General features: G+C 41.9%; 1 protein-coding gene across 5 annotated transcripts in view; it reads right to left on the bottom strand.

The window, feature by feature from the left end:
* The window catches only part of riox2 (ribosomal oxygenase 2), a 130,053-nt gene that overhangs the window by 18,528 nt on the left and 88,316 nt on the right, over positions 1-23,209 (bottom strand). For 4 of the 5 annotated variants that reach the window (XM_049591557.1, XM_049591555.1, XM_049591556.1 and 1 more), the window contains 5 exons: positions 21,167-21,270; positions 18,170-18,272; positions 16,194-16,359; positions 14,519-14,607; positions 6,139-6,249 (listed from right to left, as the gene is read on the bottom strand). In XM_049591557.1, the coding sequence (XP_049447514.1) occupies positions 6,139-6,249; positions 14,519-14,607; positions 16,194-16,359; positions 18,170-18,272; positions 21,167-21,270 (573 nt within the window). Of the gene's footprint in view, positions 1-6,138; positions 6,250-14,518; positions 14,608-14,636; positions 16,060-16,193; positions 16,360-18,169; positions 18,273-21,166; positions 21,271-23,209 lie in introns of those variants that run through there. The other variant, XM_049591558.1, reaches the window with a different exon arrangement.

A 23,209-nucleotide genomic window follows, 5' to 3' on the forward strand; every position in this document is an offset into this window, starting at 1 on the left:
TCCAATGGTCTGCATTGTTCGTTCAGTAGGGATAAAAACAAGTAGCAAGTCTCTTGCCTCCCGATTCAAGCCTGCTACATGAAGCCAAGAACTAGGACATGCGTGCTGACCAGTGTCTCATAGTGCCACCAGAGATAGCAGCAACCAAATTACGACCAGACCTGGGGCCTCATTTATAAAACTGTGCACAGGTAATGTAACTAGATGTGATGTACGAACAAAGCACAGAAAGTGTTTACGCACAAAAATATCCTGATTCATGACACAGTGCTCACGCATGTCCCACACCTGTTTCCCTTTATAAATCACATTCAACTCGAAATGTGGCGCAGGTGAATGAGCATCTTGCCCCACTCATGGGTGCCTATAAATGGCCAGTGAAACGCCCTGCATTAATATTAATTAGCAAGAAACAGCATGAAGGAGGGCACGGCAAATGTAGCAAGAAGGTAAAAGAAAAAAAAAATGAAACTTCACACAATGTGAAGTTTAAGTTCTTGTTGGGGAGGTTGATAACAGAAAGACAATGTTGTTTGGTGGACTCAATATGGGCAGAGTGGCAGCTGGTGGCAGATGCCTCAAACTGTGTCAGAAGTCAAGAAGTAGTGGTCCAATATTAAGGTGTTAAGGCTATTTGCGCTAATTTATTTAGACAGAAAACTGACGGAGGTTTGGAGGTGACTGTCAGACAGTTTCAGTGACTGTCTGAAAGAAAAACACTCTAAATGAGGGATACAGTTGTCATAGCTGACAAACAATCTGATTTTCTTGACTCAAATGATTTCTTAAAATACGCCTTGTTTTCATAAATGACGCATCGCATCCAGATGCTGGCGTGCAGCAGCAGCAGCATTTGGCTCAAATGCCCGGGTATAGGGCTCAGGGTCTGACATCCGTGTCAGGCGGTAGTGGCACGTTTCCCAGCTGTACAACATTGTACAGCACAGCTTGGTTTCTCTCTCTCTCTCTCTCTCTCTCTCTCTCCCTCCCTCCCTATTACTGCATCTTGCTAACTCGGCTTCTTCTCCGGAGCCTTTGTGCTCCACTGTCTCTCAGGTTAACTCGTATTGCAGCGGTGCCTGGATAGTGTGACGTGTGTGGATGTGCTGCTGCCGTGGTCCTGCCAGATGCCTCCTGCTGCTGCTGTTATCATTAGTCAAGATGGTGCCCCCAGTGCGGACGCCTGTTACAGCAGCTCCTGCTCACCGCTGAGCTTTTTTTCAATTTCTTTCATTTAACTTTCTTATTTTGAGTTTTCTTTCAGTTAGCTAACTGGCACTGATGTTCTGTTTTGTTATGGAGACGAAGACCGCTCTCTTTATAGTGGTCTTTCTCCCATTTTGCTATGGATATGATCGTGTGCGGCGCACCGGTGCCCAGCTGTGCCTCCATTGTTTACCATCCATCGCTGTTAGCGCTGCGTCACACCGTGGTGTGGCCCGAGGAGAGGCACGACATTCCCAGCGAGCTGCGGAGAAGGAAACGGGGATGTTGCGCTCGAGTGCAGCGCCGACAACGGAGGAGATGGTACAAACCCGTCCTCCCGTCCGTCGTCATGGGGAACGTAAGATCGCTCCCCAGCAAGATGGACGAGCTGTCGGCGCTGACTCGCCATCAGAGGGAGTACCGACAGAGCAGCGTGCTGGTGTTTACAGAGACATGGCTGAACGCGGAAGTACCGGACACGATCACCGTGCTGGATGGATTCCAGCTCATCAGACACGACAGGACAGCGGACAGTGGTAAGAGGAAAGGAGGGGGGGCTGGCTGTGTTTGTGAATGATAGATGGTGTAACTCTGGGCACATCACTATCAAGGAACAGCATTGCTGCAGGGACATTGAGCTGCTGGCTGTTGGCATGAGACCATATTATCTATCCAGGGAGTTTTCTCATGTCATTATGGTAGCAGTGTATGTCCCCCCGTCTGCTAAAGCTGAGTCTGCTTGTGACATTCTCCACTCTGTTAGAAGTAGGCTGCAAACACAGCACCCTCAGGCCCTCCTTCTGATCTCTGGGGACTTCAACCACGCCTGTCCATCCACCACCCTGCCCACCTTCACCCAGTATGTTTTCTGCCACACCAGAGACAATAAAACACTGGATTTATTTTATGCCAACACCAAGGAGGCATATCACTCATCCCCCCTGCCCCCCCTGGGAAAAGCTGATCACAACCTGGTTCATCTTCTGCCTGTCTACAAACCTCTGGTACAGAGAGAACCAGCAACCACCCGCACCGTGAAAAGATGGTCTGAGGAGGCCGAGGAGGCCCTGAAAGACTGCTTCGAGACCACTGTGTGGGAGGTACTCAGTGATTCCCATGGGGAGGACATTGAAGTATGACAGCATGCATTATAGACTACATAAACTTCTGTGTGGAAAGCACCATACCCACCAGGACTGTACGCTGCTTCTCCAACACCAAACCCTGGATTACTCCAGAGTTAAAAGCTCTTCTGAAGGAGAAGCGGAGAGCTTTTAACTCTGGAAACAAGGAGGAGCAGAAGGCCGTGCAGAATGAGCTACGGAGAAACATCAGGCGGGGAAAGGAAGGATTTAAAAAGAAGATGGAGGAACAGCTACAGCAGAGCGACGTCAGCGGAGTCTGGAGAGGTCTGAAAACCATCTCAGGACACAAACAACCAGACTCCCAGGCCAGAGGTGACCAGCAGTGGGTGAATGATCTGAATCTGTTCTTCAATAGATTTGATCAGTCTGCCCCTCCCCTGGCCTAGACATCACGGCTGCAACCCCCCTCATCCTCACCTTCACCCCCCCCCCCCTCCACCTACACTCCTGGCACACTGCTTCGACACCTCCCCCACCCCTGCTCCCCCGGACATCTCACCAACCACCACCCCTCCCCCAACCTCATCACCTCCACCCCCCAGCACACAGCCCCCCTGCTCCAGCTTGTCCTTCACTACCTGTCAGGTGAGAGATTAGCTGAGGAAGATAAAGACGAGGAAGGCTGCGGGTCCAGACGGCATCAGCTCCAGGCTCCTGAAGTCCTGCGCAGACCAACTGTGCAGGATAGCTGAAACCATCTTCAACCTGAGCCTGAGGCTGGGAAGAGTACCACAGCTGTGGAAGACATCCTGCGTGGTACCTGCGCCCAAGACTCTGCACCCCAAGGATTTCAGCAGCTTCAGACCAGTGGCATTAACATCACACCTCATGAAGACTCTGGAGCGCCTGGTCCTGTCTCGTCTCCGCCCCGCAGTAGGCCCTTCAATGGACCCGCTGCAGTTTGCATACCAGCCTGGCATTGGGGTGGACGACGCCGTCATCTTCCTCCTGCATAGAGCTCTTTCCCACCTGGAGAAGCCTGGAAGCTCTGTGAGAATCATGTTCTTTGATTTCTCTAGCGCTTTCAACACCATACAGCCTGCACTTCTGAGGGACAAACTGGAGCACATAGGGGTGGCTAATCACCTCACATCCTGGATCCTGGACTACCTCACGGACCGGCCGCAGTATGTCAGGACCCAGGATTGTGTATCGGACTTGGTTGTCTGCAGTACGGGGGCCCCGCAAGGGACAGTGCTGGCACCATTCCTCTTCACCCTCTACACTGCAGACTTTTCATACCACACCCCCACCTGTCATCTGCAGAAGTTCTCTGACGACTCTGCCATAGTGAGTACAGGGAGTACAGGGAATACAGAGAACTGAACCAGGACATTGTGGACTGGTGCCTGAGGAACCACCTTCAGATCAACGCAGGGAAAACCAAAGAGCTGATGGTGGATTTCCGCAGGCGCAGACTCCTCTCCCCAACACCGATGAACATCCAGGGAAAGGACATTGAGATGGTGACATCTTATAAGTACCTGGGTGTTCATCTTAACAATAAACTGGACTGGACTAATCACATAACAGCACTGTACAGGAAAGGCCAAAGCAGACTCTACCTGCTGAGGTGGCCCAGGTCTTTTGGAGTGCAGGGGGCGCTCCTGAAGACCTTCTTTGACACTGTGGTGGCATCAGCCATCTTTTACGGAGTAGTCTGCTGGGGCAGCAGCGTCTCAGCTGCAGATAGGAAGAGACTGGACAAGCTGATCAAGAAGGCCAGCTCTGTCCTGGGATGTTCTCTGGACTCTGTGCAGGTGGTGGGAGAAAGGAGGATGACAGCCAGGCTGTCATCCCTGAGGACTAATGACTCCCATCCTCTGCAGGAGGAGATAAAAGCTCTGGAGAGCTCCTTCAGCAATAGACTGATTCACCCAAAGTGTGTGAAGGAACGCTATCGCAGGTCTTTCCTGCCTGCTGCTGTCAGGCTACATAACCAGCACTGCTCACAGTAAACTGCACAATGGACATTTTATAGACACTATGGACACTTTATGGACACCACAGCTGTCTGCTGTTTTGCACATACAATCACTTGCACTAGATGTGCTCGCTTTATCCACTGGTCATTTTCATTCACTGCTGCTCATTATTATCCACTTCCTATTATTTTTATTACTATTATTATTACTATTATTATTATTATTATTGTTATTTATCGCTGTCTCTTGTATTTTTTGTACTTATTTGCATGCCTAGTTATTTAAGTTTTTTAAGTTTAAATTTGAAATCCTTAATCTGACTTTCTCCTTGACTGCTGTAACACTGGAATTTCTCAATTATGGGATCAATAAAGGTGTATCTTATCTTTATCTTATCTTATCATACTTCTACTGTTATTATACACATGGTTATTGTCACACATGTATACTATCAGATATTAATATATTATTATTAATTATAATATTATTACTTTCATTAATGTTGTTGTGAGCTACTGTCATTACCGTCTGTCCTGCATCTCTCTCTGTCTCTGTCTCTCTCTCTTTCTGTCTCATTGTGTCATACGGATTACTGTTAATTTATTATGATGATCTGTTCTGTACGACATCTATTGCACGTCTGTCCGTCCTGGAAGAGGGATCCCTCCTCAGTTGCTCTTCCTGAGGTTTTTACCATTGTTTTTCCCCATTAAAGGGTTTTTTTTGGGGGAGTTTTTCCTTATCCACTGTGAGGGTCCAAAGGACAGAGGGATGTCGTATGCTGTAAAGCCCTGTGAGGCAAATTGTGATTTGTGATATTGGGCTTTATAAATAAAATTGATTGATTGATTGATATGGGTGCTTCTTTGTAACGCCGGGCTCGACGCAGCGCAGAGATCCAGCAGCACTGCACGTGGCAGTTGGAACCAGCTAATAAGTCACTCATCATCGTTGGCCAAACATGTTATTTGTTTACACTTTTCCTAACAGTGACACAGTGTTTTGCAATGACATACAACACATTTAACACACACAGATAAATTAAAAGACATAAAACAAACACATTATAAAACACAATATATTGGCTCATATAGGATAAAAGTGACACTGCACCAATATCTGCCTGACTAAGGCATTGGCAATGGCAGCACATACACTCAATTTGTCCAACTGTTCACATCATTATTTTACTGACTAAAGTTCGTCAGATTATCTAATGATTATAGAAAATACCTGAGGAGTTCTTTTAAAATAAAGATAAAGATCCTAAGTCGTGTTTTAATGTGTCCACACCAGGGACTATCACTCAAAGCATGTTTGTTCTTTATTCATATTTGTCTGTTTTTGCAAGTGAGCTCACCATATATTAAATGTGAGAGGTCATATCTGACTTTATTTTACACATTGATATCAAATTCACAACATTTCTTCCTTTTCATCTTTCTGCCATGGGGGTCACAGTCTCTCATGTCAACAGTTTTTGTGCGTACGCATAGGTCAGCGCTTCCGTGGAAACCGAAACACACAGCTGAAACACCTATGCTCTTGCACGAAGCATGCTGAAACTCCAGGGATTGTAACACCAAGTCCTAACTGATGAATCAAAACACAGCATGCATGATCAAAAACGGGGACAGCAAAGTATCCTGAACAATTCTGGCTAAGGGTCAGTGTTAAGGAGGTGTGAGATCATTGTGATGATCATCAGTCATTTGGTGACACAGTGGATAGAAGTAGCATGAAGCTGTAAGTTTTAAGGCTCCACTGTACAATGGGCTAAGTGATTAAGGTTGAAGGGAGCCATGAAGGAGGGAGAGGGGTTTTTCAGGGGTTATGATCTAAGTTATGACTAGTGAGCTTACCCAGGAGATATTCAGTCCCTCCTGTTCATCACAACTTTCACCCATCATGTGGCTCTCCCTCTGGTTCTTCAAAGAATGTAAGACAGAGATGACCAGCTCTGTGGCCTCATCCTGAAACACAGACACAGACACGCAGTCACGCGTGCACACACACGCGCACACACACACACACACAAAAAACACAAAAAGGGATTTGCAGATTTGCACACTCTGTACACAAATCACCACAGATTACTAGCATGCCACCTGACTCTGTGGGCCTATCCAAACAATCTGGACAAATGTTACACTCAAACTATGTTCTAGGTCAAAGTATTTCAGTCACCCAGTCTCTATAGCCTACTTTACATGGTTCAAGTGACCCAATTCCGATTTTTTCCTCTCAAGTGGCACAGATCGGATCTGTAACATGAACGTGTAAACAGGAAAAAAAACGCACGATATCGGATATTGTCAGATCAGATTCAGGCCTCCTTCATATGTGGAAATATATCGGATATGAATCAGATATCTGCCAATAGGTCTGTAATCTAAACAGACAGATCGGCTATTTTCTGGCAATCCATGGTGTATGTCATGAATAATGTGACGACAGCGCATTTTGATGACGTGCTCATGAGCGAGGGAAAGGAAGGAAAGCCGAATAAATCGCAAGTTAATAAAAAACTATGAAACCAAAAAAAGCACAATCTGTGGTCACAATCTATCCCGAGTAAGACTAACTGCTTGATCCCCGTCTCCAGTGTACCAGCAGAGACCCTGCAGAGCCGAATCAGCAAAAAAACACACCGGGCTACACAGCCTCTCTACCTGAGCAGCTGAAGCTGCGGCTCGCACCCTCGGCACACAGACAATGCTTCTGCTTGCCAGCCAAACGTGTGCGCAACTATGAGAAATAAATATGTGAGGTGTACGCTGCTTTTCTATCTTTTTTTTTATTTTTCTTTCTTTTTTTTGGTCAGCGACATACACTCCTAACACAGGATGGGTTGTTTTTATTGACTGAGTTGATTATTAAGCCATACTGATGCACGGATCCGCTCTGATAGCACCCGAATCAGCATGTACGCATCAATCATCCAGCCGCACCCGTCTGCAGCTGCACAGACATTTCCACTGCTCTGTGTAGGCTAAGTTACCTTTTAAATTATGTGGAACAGCGGCAGCTTTCCAGGTGATTTATTCTTTAACGATTAACTTCAAATATTTAAAGTTAGTCCTTAAAATTGCTTTCAGTAACGTAAACATTTCCATGCACGCAGTAATGTCACTGTAGCAAATACCGTGGGACATTTACACAGTGGTCAAGAGTGCTGGACCGGAAGTGTCGCACAAAAAAAAACGGAAACTGGCTGCGTTCTGTTTTGCCTCCGTGTCTCTGTGAAAAATAAGGTGAATACAACATGTAAACAGCAGTCAGGAAAAATTGGATATAGGCAACAAATCGGAATTGGGCATCAAGACATGGTAGTGTAAAATCAGCCTATGTTGAACCACCACTCAGCCTTACACAGCCAACATTGATTGCCTTAACAATTTCTAAGAAAACCCTTTCACTTAATTGTAGGGATGCACGATAATATAAGCACGTCAATGGCTTTAAAATGAACTATTAGAACAGGCCCCGTATGCTTTTTCTTATTTTGCACAATGAATGAATATTACATTGGAAAGTATCGTATTTCATGTCTCCATCTCTTGGTGGGCCACCATGATAACAGTATGCATTTATAATATGATGTTAATTCCACTACAGACTACATGGTGGGGAAAAAAGTGGATACATCAATACTGGAATAAGTTATTGGTCAAATAAGTTGTTATACTGTATATCGGCATATCCGATATCGGCAAAATCCAATATTGTGCATCCCTATTTTTTCACCTACTCCATTTCTTTCATGGTATTATTATTATAAGGGGTTCAAGCTTGAAATGCTGTCGTTTTTCTGTAAATTAATTATGTTTTTCTTCTTTTGAAATATTGGTAGAAATTCTGTTGAGATGATATGGTAAAAACATGAAATTATCACCAATAATTGGAAATTGTGTGCAAATGCTGCCCAAAAAATATAAGCTTAATAGTCCTGATGGGATCACTATAATTAAGACTGAGAAATATAATTTTGGAATAACCATGCGCCTCACTGTAAGCTGCACTGACCCGAAATTATAAGTCCAGCTCAATGTGCTTTACAAGAAAGCTTTACAAGAACCATTAAAGTGCACCCAGCTAGATCTTCCACCATTTTGGATCTTTGAAAAACACTTTTGACACTTCTTCCTAAACTATATTTCTGATTTGTAGCAAATTATCTGAGGATCATTATTGGACCAAGCATTAAAAAGCTCCAAAAATCTTGTTGATATCTTACTGCGTTTGAAAGATATTGACCAATGAACTGTACAGGGGGTGTGGCTCAGCACATAGAGAACTAACTCCATAACAGTTGGGCCAAAAACATGTAGGAAATGTCTACATAAGTATGAGCAACATACCCTCAAAGTTTCATTCAAATCAACCTCTAGGGGGTATGACATATACAACAAATGGGCATGACATAAATCAGACTATAAGTCAGAAATTGTCCAATCTTTACAAAATTTGCAGAATATGTAATATAATAATGTTGAACCATGTGTGTAAAACTATTTTGAAATTGTTTAATGGGGGAACCACCAGTGACAAGTGCAATGGCCTTCCACAAAATTTGCCCATAAATCAATGACAGTTTGTCCAAACATCACCAAACTAAGCGGATATTTTTATGTTAGCCATTAAAGCATGCCCCCAAAATGTTTCTGCAGTTGACCAACAGAAAGCAACAGTGTTTCCAAAGAAGAGTGTGGCCTGGTAGAGGTTTGGACATAAATGACTGAGCATCTGTCCGATTGTCATTCAGCCTCTTGGTTATCTTTAATGCTGGTGTCGTAAACTGTCAAAAGGTCTTGATCCTTTGTAACTTACACATTTTAAAGATCCATGTTGGCTTGAGCTCAAGAATTGCCACTTGCAGTTACATTTATTATTGTATTCATTATTATTATGTGTATATATAGTATTATATATTATGCTTATTATTTATATGATGTATTTTTCTTTTATTATTTGCTCAGTCTGTCTTCTCTTTCCTGTTTCCAACATAAACTCAACTCAAATTTATTAATGAAGCACATTTAAAAACAGCATTGACCAAAGTGCTGTGCAAAAGTAATAAAATGCTATGAACACATAAATGACAACATAACTGTCAGTTACACAGCTCACACATTTAGAAACACAACACACAACAAACAACTGCTTTGCATATCTATGACAGCAAGAATACTATTATACCTGATCATTTTTTGTTTGCTTGTTTTGTTTTGTCCCTATAACTGTCTCCATCTACCCCCATGTATGCATGTATGACACTACCTTGATTTTTTTATACTGCCTTTTGCACTGATAAAAAAGAAAAAAATAAAGTGAAGATCCAATGACAATATTGTTTTCAATTCAACACGCATACCAGGTATTGATCTTTATTACAACCTCGATTAAAAAAAGTTGGGCTGTTGTGTAAAAGGAAAAAAAAAAAAACAGACTGCAATGATTTGCAAAGCCTTTTTTTTTTTTTTTTTTAAGATATTTAATGTTCAAACTGATGAATACAATTGTTTTTGAAAATGTACACTCATTCTGAATTTGAAACCTGCAACATGTCTCAAAAAAGTTGGGAGAGGAGCAACAAAAGACTGGGAAAGTTGTGGAATGCTCAAAAAAACCCACCTGTTTGGTAACTGGTACAAATTATACAAATTATAGTATCATTAATAGGTATGAAAGGGCATCCTCAAATGGCTGTTATTCGCAAACAAAGATGGTCACTTTCTGAACAACTGCGTAGACAAATAGTCCAAAAGTTTAAAGAGTACCTATTATGCTTTTGGGGGTTTTCACTCTTCTTTAGTGTGGGTACAAAAAAAAAAAATCCAGGCTAAAGGGAGACCTCTCTCCCCACAGACACACAGTACCTCAGCTGCCTGAAACAGCTTGTTTGAATTTCCCGCTTCTACTTCTGTGAATTTATTGGCTCACAATGTAAGGCAACTGAGCCGCATCCCCTAACAAACCTGCTCAGAGCAGAGCCAGAGCAGAGGTTGCAGAGAGTTTGAACTGTTGAGGAGATTTGAGGAGATGCCATGTCTAGGAGACGCTGCTTTTTCATTGTGACCAAAAATTGCCCTTGTTTGGACTGCCAAAGGAAGAAGGATGTAGTGTAAAAGTTTGTGCTTAGTAAATCAAGTAACAAAGTTAAGATATCTAAGTGATTGGGAAACAAAAAAGAGCCATATAATCATGTACAAGGCATTATAAAAGCTTTGAATCTGTATTAGATACTGTCGAGGTCATTTACTCCTTTGATCATTCACTCCTTTGAATCTGTTGTCAAGGTCATTTACTGAAAGAACACACCATGTCCTGTTTAATGATGAAACACATACTCAGGTGCTGTAACTAGCACACACTTGCTCACATATTGTACTCCAAGGATGAAACACATACTCAGGTGCTGTAACTAGCACACACTTGCTCACTTATTGTACTCCAAGGTTTTATTTTGCATGAAACTAGAAACACTGTGGACTGTATAGAGAGTCCCCAGAATGCACATATTTTTAAAAAATAGAGCGAGAATGGAACCGAACCTAAGGGAAGGAATTTTGGGAAATTCCAGGCTACATCACACCATTAAAAACGGCCCAATCAGAACTGGACACAAAGAAGTTCTCCACCAATAGAATTGGGTTCGAGTAGGAAGTATTAGCAAAAAAGGTGGAGACTCGTCTGGTTCTCCACCAGCATATAAGCTAGGGTTCTGAACGCAGTTCTTTAGTCACACTCCGGAGTCTGACTCACTAAGTTGTATGTGTTAAAGCCTGTTGACACATTAAACTTGATTGCATCGGACCTTGCCTGTTTCCAGTGTTTCTTTAAGTATTTGCCAGCTGAACCTAAGAGATCAAATCGACATTTGAAGACGACTAACAAGAGACAAGAAGTTCAAGGTCGGGAGCCTACAGGCCCACTTCCAGGCACCGAATCTTTGACACTTCAAGGAACAAAGAAGGGGCTGGAATTTATTTTTGATATAATTCCTCCACAACCCGGACATTTTATTGTGTTCCCTCTATTTTCCTGAGGACTGCTTCATAAACTGGCAACAGATTACTGCTGGATTTTCACAGCAGTTATTCCTGAAAGATGGCACAGTTCCCTTTGTTGGACAAATCTGGAGATTCAGGATCACAACCTGTAAGTATGCTTTATGAGTTGTGTGAATTTGTTGTGTAAAAACAAACCAGGAGGCTGCTGCCAAGTGTTGAAGTGTGGAGTAGATGGCTGTAGGAGCTAATGTACACCTGCTGTACACCCAGTGCTTAGCTGTAGGCCTTGGCTAACTGGCTAACCATTGTTTTAAAATGCTTTTGCTACTCGGCTTACAGTTAGTTAGACTGCTAGCTGGGTGGTGTCGGTAAGATGAATTTAATAACTGAATTAATGAGAATCAATAAGTCATGCACAATCTAAGCAGCTAACTGCCACTAGCTCAAGCGATTAGCCGACAGCACAGCAACAGTCAGACCTGGGGTGGAAGTAAGACCTGCATATATTTCTCAAAATGTGTGACTGTACTCAGAGTTTGATTGTGAATCGGCTTTTGAAGAGGACCTATTATGCTTTCTACCTTTTCTTTTGTGTTTTACACAGCATTATAGCTGTAGGTCTCGGCTTACTGGCAAACCAAAGCTATTGCTTTGAAATGCTTTTGCTCCTCGGTGTAGAGTCAGTCACACTGCTAGTCTCAATAAGATGAATTTAACGATTAAACTGTGGAGAATCTAACTGACCTAAGATGTGAAGCATGTCCATATTGACAAAAGTTTCTACACTTTTATGTGTCATGCCCGATCTAAGAAGCTAACTGCTGCCAGCTCGAGTGATTAGCCAACAGCACAGCAACAGTCAGACCTTGGGTCGAATTAAGACCTGAAATTTATTTGTCAAAATGTGTGGCTGCACAAGTTTGATAGTGAATCGGCTTTTATGGAAAATGTACAACCTGTTTTCTTTTTTACTTGGAGCTCTGTTACATGGAGGCCGTTCACAATATTGTTACTAACATTGTAGTTAGTCTGAATTACATAGCTGGAGAGATATTTATGTGATGAAAGGATGTTTTGTGTGTGTCTTTCTCTACCTGTGTTTGAATACCTGTTTGGTCTGCTGATTTTACAGGGGACAGCACTGTTTAGAGTTTTAGATGTTGACTGTTTTCATCTGGTGCAATATCAATTTAAGTTACTTAATTTTCCTTTTTCTTTTAGAGTACATCACAGCAGGGCCCTGGTGCCCAACACCTCTCCACTACAGCCAGATTCCAGGATGTAGGATGCCAAACGGACCCTCCACAAACCGTTTCAGTGGGCACACAGTCTGTGGCATCTCAGAAGATGGTAGTGATCAGCACACACCTGTACAGGGCTACTCTGAGGGAGCAGCCCGAGAAGCAAAGGTATGTAACACAGAAATTATATGTGGTTTTGTGTTTGACATACAGCACATGGAAATATTTTACAGGACTGAAATCCTGTTTCCCAAAAGCTACAGAATATATATTTCTGCATCACATTATCACATGCGTTTGACTTTGTTATGATGTTAGAGCAGGAAAAAAAGGACATATTTTCTTTTATTTGGACTTTCAGCTGTCATCAACAACTATAAAGGGCATAGGTTTCAAAACAAGTACAAGACCTCATGTTGAGTTGGATGAGAAAGACGGAGAAACTGATACAGAGCTAGTAGACCCACATAACTCAACATGTAAACGTGGCGACTCTGTTAATACAGCTATTATCAGAGTTTAAAAAAAAACAAAAAACCACACTCTATGTTGCACCAATCACAACAGACTGAGCGAGCTGACCAATCACAGCAGAATAGGCTGCTGGGGAGGAGGGACATAAGCCCAAACACAGCATTTCAGACAGAGGTGTTTTTTGAACATTAAAGCACATAAAGTTATTCCACTAGATCCAAATATTATATATTAATATGACCCTGAAAATAAGCATAATAGATCCACTTTAAGAACGTTTCTCAAAGCACAGTTGTGGGAATTTAGATCTCACCATCTACAATCTATAATATCATCAAAAGATTCAGAGAATCTGGAGAAATCTCTGGATGTAAGGGGCAAGGCTAAAAATCAACACTGAATGTCTATGACGTTTGACCCCTCAGGCTGCACTGCATTATAAACCAACATGATTGTATAAAGGACATTAATACATGGGCTCAGGAATGTGTTGGAAAACCATTGTCAGTAAACACTGTCACAGTTCATCGCTGCATCTACAAATGTAAGTTAAGACGCTACCATGTAAAGTGATAGCCATATATCAACAACATCCAAAAAAACTGCAGACTTCTCTGAGCCTGAGCTCATCAAAGATGGACCGACACAAAGTCGAACAGTGTGCTGTGGTCTGACGAGTCCACATTTCAAACTGTTTTTGGAAGTAATGGACATCATGTCCTCTGGGCTAAAGAGGAAAAGGACCATCCAGATTGTTACTAGCTTAAAGTTTAAAGCCAGCATCTGTGATGGTATGGGGGTGTGTTAGTGCCCATGGCATCATGGGTAACTTGCACAGCTGTGAAGGCACCATGAATGCTGAAAGGTACATGCAGGTTTTATAGAAAAATGCTGGCATCTAGAAAACATTTTTTTCAGGGACGTCCCTGATTATTCCAGCAAGACAGAGAGGCACATTCTGCACGTGTTCCAACAGCGTGGCTTCGTAGTAAAAGAGTACAGGTTTTAGAGTGACCTGCCTGCAGACCAGACCTGTCTCCCACTGAACATGTGTGGAACATTATGAAGCACAACATACAACAACAGACACCGCAGACTGTTGAGCAACTGAATATGTAAATCAGGCAAGAATAGGAAAGAATTTCACTTTCAAAATTTAAAAACAACTATTGTCCTCAGTTTACAAACACTTGTGTTGTTAAAAGGAAAGGTAATGTCACACAGTGATAAACATGCCCCTGTCCCAACTTGTTTGAGATGTGCTGCAGGAATAAAATTCAGAATGAGCGTATATTTACAAAAACAAAGTTATCAGTTTGAACATTAAATATTTCATCTCTGTACTGTACATTTAATATAGGTTGAAAAGGATTTTCAAACCATTGCATTGTTTTGGTTTCGATTTTACACAGTGTCTCAACTTTTTTGGAATTGGGGTTGTACAACAATAAAACATTGGAAAACCTAAATAAAAACCTAAAAATATACATCTAACTGACCAGTGTTAGACTTACTGTTCTCTCTTGGCTTGGCTCCACCATTATCACCATATGGTCTTTAAACCTCAAACATACCATATCCTCTAAGGCAGGAATCTTCCCAGCTGTAAGACACACACACACACACACACACACACACACACACACACACACACACACACACACACACACACACACACAAAATAACACAAAAGGGATTTGCAGATAATGACATTTGCACACTCTTTACACAAATCACCACAGATTATTAGCATGCCACCTGACTCTGTGGGCCTATCCAAACAATCTGGACAAATGTTACACTCAAACTATGTTCTAGGTCAAAGTATTTCAGTCACCCAGTCTCTATAGCCTACTTTACACTACATGGTTCATGTGACCCAATTCCGATTTTTTCCTCTCAAGTGGCACAGATTGGATCTATAACATGAACGTGTAAACAGGAAAAAAAACGCATGATATCGGATATTGTCAGATAGGTCTGTAATCTAAACAGACAGATCGGATATTTCCTGGCAATCCATGTCGTATGTCATGAATAATGCGACGACAGCACATTTTGATGACGTGCTCATGAGCGAGGGAAAGGAAGGAAAGCCGAATAAATTGCACATTAATCGAACACTATGAACCAAAAAAAGCACAATCTATCCCGAGTGAGACAAACTGCTTGATCCCCGTCTCCAGTGTACCAGCAGAGAACCTGCAGAACCAAATCAGCAAAAAAACACACTGGGCTACACAGCCTCTCTACCTGAGCAGCTGAAGCTGTGGCTCGCACCCTCGACACACAGACACACAGACGGTGCTTCTGCTTGCCAGCCAAACGTGTGCGCAACTGTGAGAAATAAATATGTGAGGTGTACGCTGCTTTTCTATCTTTTTTTTATTTTTCTTTCTTTTTTTTCTGTCAGCGACATACACTCCTAACACAGGACGGGTTGTTTTTATTGACTGAGTTGATTATTAAGCCATAGTGATGCACGGATCGGCTCTGATAGCACCCGAATCAGCATGTATGCATCAATCATCCAGCCGCACCCGTCTGCAGCTGCACGGACATTTCCACTGCTTTGTGTAGGCTAAGTTACCTTTTAAATTATGTGGAGCAGCGGCAGCTTTCCAGGTGATTTATTCTTTAACGATAAACTTCAAATATTTAAAGTTAGTCCTTAAAATTGCTTTCAGTAACATAAACATTTCCATGCGCGCAGTAATGTCACTATAGCAAATACCGTGGGACATTTACACAGTGGTCAAGAGTGCTGGACTGGAAGTGTCGCACAAAAAAAACGGAAACTGGCTGCGTTCTGTTTTGCCTCCGTGTCTCCGTGAAAAATAAGGTGAATACAACATGTAAACAGCAGTCAGGAAAAATTGGATATAGGCAACAAATCGGAATTGGGCATCAAGACATGGTAGTGTAAAGGCAGCCTATGTTGAACCACCACTCAGCCTTACACAGCCAACATTGATTGCCTTAATTTCTAAGAAGACCATTTCACTTAATTGTAGGGATGCATGATAATATGCATCTAAGGCAGGAATCTTCCCAGCTGTAACACACACACACACACACACACACACTTACATGCACGTATGCAAAAAACGGCCAAGTGGAATATATTAATGTGCGCATAGTATACAGTCCCCTACACATTTGAACACACACAAACACAAACAAGCTCACATGGTGTAAGCAGCTCCTGCTGGCTGTACGGTGGCAGTCTGTTCATGATGAAGTCTCTCTTCATGTGAGTGGAGGTCACTTCCTGCATCCCTGTTTCCATTTCATCAGCCAGAGATCTGAATCTAGCGGCTAGCAGCCTGGCGGTGTCCAAGCCTTCACTATTACCCTACACACACAAATACAGCCAACAAACCCAGTCTGGGTCAGTGTGAATGCTTATTGCTGAAATTGTGAATCAAAGCTAAAGTGACATTTTCCCCAGTGTACAGCAGAAGCTTTCAGTGTTTGCAAGTCTATGTGTATGTCCACCAACTGAAGTCATAACTAAAATAACCATGTCAAGTTGTATGCCTTCGCACACCAGCTGAGTTGCACTTATAATTTATATCCATGCCCGTGAAAACATGGATGCTTCATCCACATCTTCTTCTCGACAGCACAGAAGATCTATACAATCAGCACAGTTTTAAAGTGGACACCCAAGATTAGTGTCACCAATTCCGTATCTATCTAAATGCCTCCCCTTCTGTTCCTGAGTTACGATGTTAAATAATGGCCGCAAAATTCCCTCGAGGTGTTCTTTTGATATCATGTTCATGAGAATGGGACAGACGGTTGGAGAGACGGACAGACAGACAACCTGAAATCATAATGCCTCTGGCCACAGCTATTGCCAGCTCAGAGGGAAGAAAATGGCTGTTTGTGCCACTAGCTGAGATGAGTAAAGGTGATGACAATTTTATGACAAAATAACTCCCCAAAATCATGCTGTGCTGCCTGATCTGCACCAACATCATCTCAGCTGCTCCACTCCACCAACCACCATGTGAGTGGATTCATATGGAGCCAGGAAACTTCCACTCTGGGGCAAGTTCAAAAGATGGACAAGCTTCCCACTAACACAGCAATGGGACAGTCTTTTCTTTATGACTCTATCATCAACTTTGTGGTTGCATTAAAACAGAGACCAGGTCTTTCCCATGCTGGTAAATGATAAATGCACTTATCACACACACATTCATACGCTGGCAGCAGAGGCTACTATGCAAGTTGCCACTAGGAGTGGGAATCACAAGAGGACCTATGATACAATATTATCACAATATTTACATCATGATATTATTGTGATAATAAATGTACTGTAATATGCTGAGTATTGTGATTATTATAATTTATTACCTTTTTTTTCCAATTGCAAAATATTTCCCCAAAGGAAAATGTCAACATCAGTTTTACCTCATAAGATAAAGTTTTTAGTCTGTTTAACTGACTTCAATCATTTTTTTGCAGCAAAATGGGATGCAAAGCAGACAGACTGACCATGACTGTCACAAAACCTCAACCGATTTAATGCCCTCTGAGAGGCCACATTAAGCATGTGAGAGAAACAATTCAGCAATTCAGACACGCCCTCCCGGAAATGTGCGCTCCCCCTTTTCTCGTCCGCAACCAAACAAACACACAGAGAGCTTGAAAATGGATGCCGAGAGATTTAAATCTGTTTTACCAAACGTATGCTCAGTCCACAAGCTGTGCAAATGAAACACTTACAGCAACTTTGTTTGAAACTTTTAACGCAGTCGGACTATGTTTACGAGCACAAGAGTTCAGCGAGCCACTGAAGGACCGCCCTGTGGATTTACTACTGCAACGTAAGGAGTTTTTTTAAACTCTGAAATTGTATCCGCCCATCTAAACACAAAATCAGGGAGAAAGACATCAGTCTTTAGTTAAGCAAAGCGCCTAAAGACTGACTTGTGAGTCTACAAACCACCGACCCACTGATAAGTGGACAACCGCTCCACCTTCTGAGCTACAGCTGAATACAAGATAATAAAATAAAAGGGAAGCTCATCAAAACATTGCTCTACAGTGTTGTCAAAAACTCCACAGGGTATCTTTTATTCTGCAATTCTACATACAGTACAACTAAAGTGTCATTTTAAGTTGTGTTACATTGATCCACACAGTTTTACCAGTAAGAGTCTTCTGGGTATGCCCTGTCTCAGGCTGACTTCACTCTTGCTGCGGTCACACAGCAAGCTAGGAAATATGTCCAACAGCAAATCTCCCAGTGACCTGAGGTAAGGACAGGTAAAAAAGGACAGGTCAGTGATTATCAGAGAACTTGACATTATTTACCAGCCACATCACAGAGGGACAAATTTCCAACAATTGCCCAAATTTTATTTAAAAAAATACCATACACCTGCTCCCTCATAAATCTGTATATATCCACAAACAGGTTCCCCCCGAAAACATCGGTTATTGTAATCTCTGTCAGTATATGGACCCCGTACCCGCCATGGCGACTGCACTAAGCTCTTGTTGATTATTGGCCCAGTCGTCTGTGAAACATCTGATCCAATCACATTCTCTTTTGCCTCCTTAAAAAACACATTGGCAACCAGGTAACAAATGTACTTCTATGAGATGAGAGTGGAGACAAGAAGAAAACAACACATATGCTGTACTATGGCAACATACAGACACAGTAAATGTTTGAACAAAGAACTGTCACACACGTGGTGCTCCTCAAAGTTAAGGAAGGATCCTTTAACAGCTGAATTTTTAATAAGACTATGTCATAGAATAACGCCGAAAGACTTCCAATACTAAGGATTCTTCAAAGTCTACCAAGGACAGAGTCCTTCCTTTAGAGAGTTTTCAAGGTGCCCATGTGTATCCTCAGTAGGCATGAAGAACCAACAATTCTTTGACCACAATTTGCCTGAACTGAAGGCAGGGCCTCTTCAATAACACACACCTGGGTACTTGCTAGTAGTGTTGCAGCGATACATCGGATATGAAAACTAATGGTTATCATACTGTGTTTATCATACATCATGCTTATCTACTGTATTGGAAAAAAAAGTGCAACTGGACGGAGAATCTCATCTTCATTTTAGTTATTTTCAAAAGGGACACTTTTTACGTATCCTTACATTAAAAAAATGCTTTCAAGTCTCAGTGAAAGTAATAAAACGTTTGTTCAACCATTAAAAACCCTTCCATTTCCTTCCTTTAAGGATCATTCTGACTGATACTAATAATTCTGTAATACCATGATACCATGAAACTGCAATATTTTCTGAGACAGTTATTGTATGATGAAAATCTCATACCGTTGCAACCTTACTCGCTAGCCTGTTCCAATGTATTTCCACCTAATGCTAGGAAGGAATCTTGCCTAGCATCTCTCTAGGACCCGACTCGAGAGGACCCATCCTACTAAGGAAGCAACCTTGACTTTGAGGAGCAGCAACTGGCTTTTCCTTGCAGCCTTGTTGAATGCTTGCCGTAGATATGTCCACAGCTGCCACTACAGCTACTCCTGCAAAGACAAGAGTGCAATTCTTTTTAATAAATAACTTGCAGGTTTTGTGTAAAGCATGTTGTTACATGGTATGTGGGTTGGTGGTTCCCTCCTTGGTTCTATCCATGTGTGGAGTAGCTCTCAGTGGGCAGCACCTTGCATCACAACTCTTTTGCCATCAGTATGTGTTTGTAAATGGATGAATGAGAGGCTTCTTTTAAAAAGCCCTCCCTAAATGCAGACCATTTATCATTTCCACATCCTGAGCAGCAGTGGTGTATTTTGGCACTATAGTATACACTACATCAGTTATGTGTGGTCACAAATACAAGTACAGAAGTTCAACAGACATATCTTTCAACCTTTAGAGGCCAGTGCAGTTATGTGTTTCCTACTTCCAAGATGTATTCTGGAGTTACCCTCAAAAAGTCCAGTGTGTAGGATTTAGGGGGATATATTGGCAGATAAGGAATATAACATAATAAGCATATCTTTGGTGTATAATCACAAGAAAATAAGAATTGTTGTATTTTGATGTTTCTACAGTAGCTCACACATTAAACACTGGCTCCAGATAGGGCCATTAGCACTACTGCTTTTTCGTGTCAGCCACTGTAGTAAGAAGCCCATCTGCAACAAGCTGCGGAGTGCAAGTCTGGATCTAAAGTTTATCAGAGAAAAAAGGTGGGCACATATTGGCAGGTGCTGGGCTAGCAGTAGTCTCCGTCAAGCCAAACTGCAGCAGAGATACACTAATTTGTAATGTGAAACTGCTTTATTCAGTGTTTTTACCAGTTTAAATATTTCATTCATTCATTACAAGACACCACCAAGGCCCACCAAGTCTTACACAATTTACCTTTAACAAAGCAATGATAAATTCCACTATACTTCAGTGAGGATCTGAGTAAATTCTTCATTGACAAGTTGTTGTTTTTTTAAGATTTTTTTTTGGGGCATTTTTGCCTTTAATTGACAGGAAAGCGCAGAGTGAAGGGGGAGAGAGAGAGGGGATGACATGCAGCAAAGGGCCACAGGTTGGAATCGAACCCGGACCGCTGCGGCAGCAGCCTTGTACACGGGGCGCCTGCTCTACTATCCACTAATCCACCAACGCCCCATTGACAAGTTTTTAAATCTTTTTGCTAGAAATGATGATCCAGTAAGGTTCCATATTCTATTGACTTTACAATGCTGGACAGGAAAGCCTTCTCTGTTGTATTGATCTTTATTGTCTTATTCAAAGCAGACATCTTTTTTTATTATGATTCAGCTACTTCACCTGGTACTGTGGCAAAACCTAGTACCCCAAACTAGAGATTGGAAATCAAATACTTGGAGCAAAGAGTCACGATATGTCTGAAGAAGAGGCAATTCAGCCGCCTTTCACAGTCACAACACATTTGCTCCTAATTTAATCAGTACAGCTGTCTGCACAGGTTGTATAATGAGCTGCCATGCTATATGTGCATTATAGTGACCCAAAGCATGATCTAGAGCATATTTAAACCTTTTCAACTGTTTAGCATGCAGTGTTAGTATTAGTATTAGTGATTGTGTGCCTCTGAACATTGCCAAAACGCATGTGACATCCACTCAATACTGTGTTTAGACAGGGTGTTAAATTGAAGGCTACAGAGAAAAGGAGATGTCATACATTCTCTGGTAGGTGCTGAGAGTCAAGTGGGTGGAGTGGTCCACTCCTGCGGGTGTCTCTGCTTGATGAATGGTTCCTCTGGGAAAGTACAGAAGATCTCCTGCCTGTGGAGGGAGAGGATTACTCACTTATACAGAAAACAAAAATGTTTTATACCAACAAGATATTTGTCTCATGTTTTGTTTACAGGTATATGAATATAAATATTTGGGATGCTCTAAATAAACATGTATGACAGTGTATTTCAATTTCTGCCAATATCCAGCAACTTCACACAGCACACTGAAGAGGAGTACACCAACATTTCACAGGTCACATTCAACACCCTAATCAACTTTGGGTTTCTGCGGTATCTGTGACCAAAAAAATGCATTTCTGGGGTGTTAGTCATGTGAAATCCTACTAAATGTCTTTTTTCTAAAACAAAACAACAATTTTACAGTGTCCTTTTATTGTGACCATCACAAGGCACACCTGTGTAGTAATGAAGCTGTTTAATCAGCATCTTGATATGCCACACCTGTAAGGTGGATGGATTATCGTTCACCAACAAATATTTCAACAAATTTGTGTACAAATTTTTATAGAAATAAGTCTTTTGTATGCATAAAAAAAGTTTTAGAACTTTTACTTTAACTTGTGGAAAAATGGAAGCAAACACAAAAGTGTTGGGTTTAAAATAGGGATGTGTTAGCTAGCTTAGCAGTGGAGTTTATGTCAGTCAACAAATGAAGAGGGGATAGCGTTGCATCAGAAAAGGACAACACAGCACTGTGGGACTAATCCTTGGACATCATGAGTTTTTGTTTTGAATGTGCCTTTGGATTTAAAACCTTTTTAAAGGACATCGTTAGGCAGCGGCCTCTGGCTTTACCGTGGTCAGGACAGCACATTGTTGTCAGTTACTGTACTTCGAACGCACGGATTCACTCCTCTGAGCTCCTTCACAGACTTTAACGGTAACACATCTGTGAGCCTGATTGTTTTATTCAACCAATCAATCATGTCTTTATTGCAGACTCAGTGGTCCATAAAAGAATATAATACAAAAACATAAAATACAAAATATACATTCCACATAAAAGATAGCAGTCCTATATAAAATGTACAAAAATGAAAACAAATACAGGCTTTTATACCAATGCTCCCTGAGGCTAGATGTGTAGCGAATACAGCTCTTCCCTGGATTGGTTAAGGCCACAATGATGCAGTTTTCTATGTCTACATATGCATTTGTAGATTAAGTTGTGTGACGTGCAGCAAAGGGCCACAGGCTGGAGTCGAACCCGGGCCGCTGCGGCAACAGCCTTGTACATGAGGTGCCTGCTTTACCACGAAGCCACCGATGCCCCAGGGTTAGGATTGTTTTTATGTGAGTATGAATCTAAAAGCTGTGAGTGCAAAGTCTTGTGAATACAACTCTAATTTCTACGACTACAAAGTCCTCACTGTGAACACGAATTCGAGTTTGTGGATACGAGTAGGAAAGTGTTGAAATTACATCTCTGAGGTCACAGGCAGGTCACAGGGCAAGGTAATCGAACCGCGATTCCTCCAAACGCACATGCCCCAAAGGCAAAGATGGCTGACGACAGCGGACCGGGTGGAGCTGACAGCTTATGTTACTGTGTCCTATTTCTGCAGTCCTGTAAATCATTTTGTAGACCAAACAGCCTATATCAAGAAAGTTCTGATGTAAGCCGCTAACAGAGTTTATTCATTTATTTTTCATTTTCATTTCTGCCACACCATCAACACATGCTCATTCTTCCATACAGGTATAACGGATATTGGAATTTCATAAATTGACAATGGCCACATTAACCTAGGATATAGCCCAAATTGCAAACACCACAACTTCAACTTTCCTGGAAGTTCTGATTTATCTATTCTATCTAATCCTTCTGCCACATCTTTCCTAAATTTCACCACCTGTTCCTCATCATTCAACTCCACATTGTACCACCTACCTAAGCTCTTTACTGACTTTTCCCTAACTGTTGGGATTTCCTCATCATCTATGACAAACTTCCTATCACTTAA

This window comes from Epinephelus fuscoguttatus, linkage group LG12 (genome assembly GCF_011397635.1).
Source record: "Epinephelus fuscoguttatus linkage group LG12, E.fuscoguttatus.final_Chr_v1".
Taxonomy (NCBI): Eukaryota; Metazoa; Chordata; class Actinopteri; order Perciformes; family Serranidae; genus Epinephelus; species Epinephelus fuscoguttatus.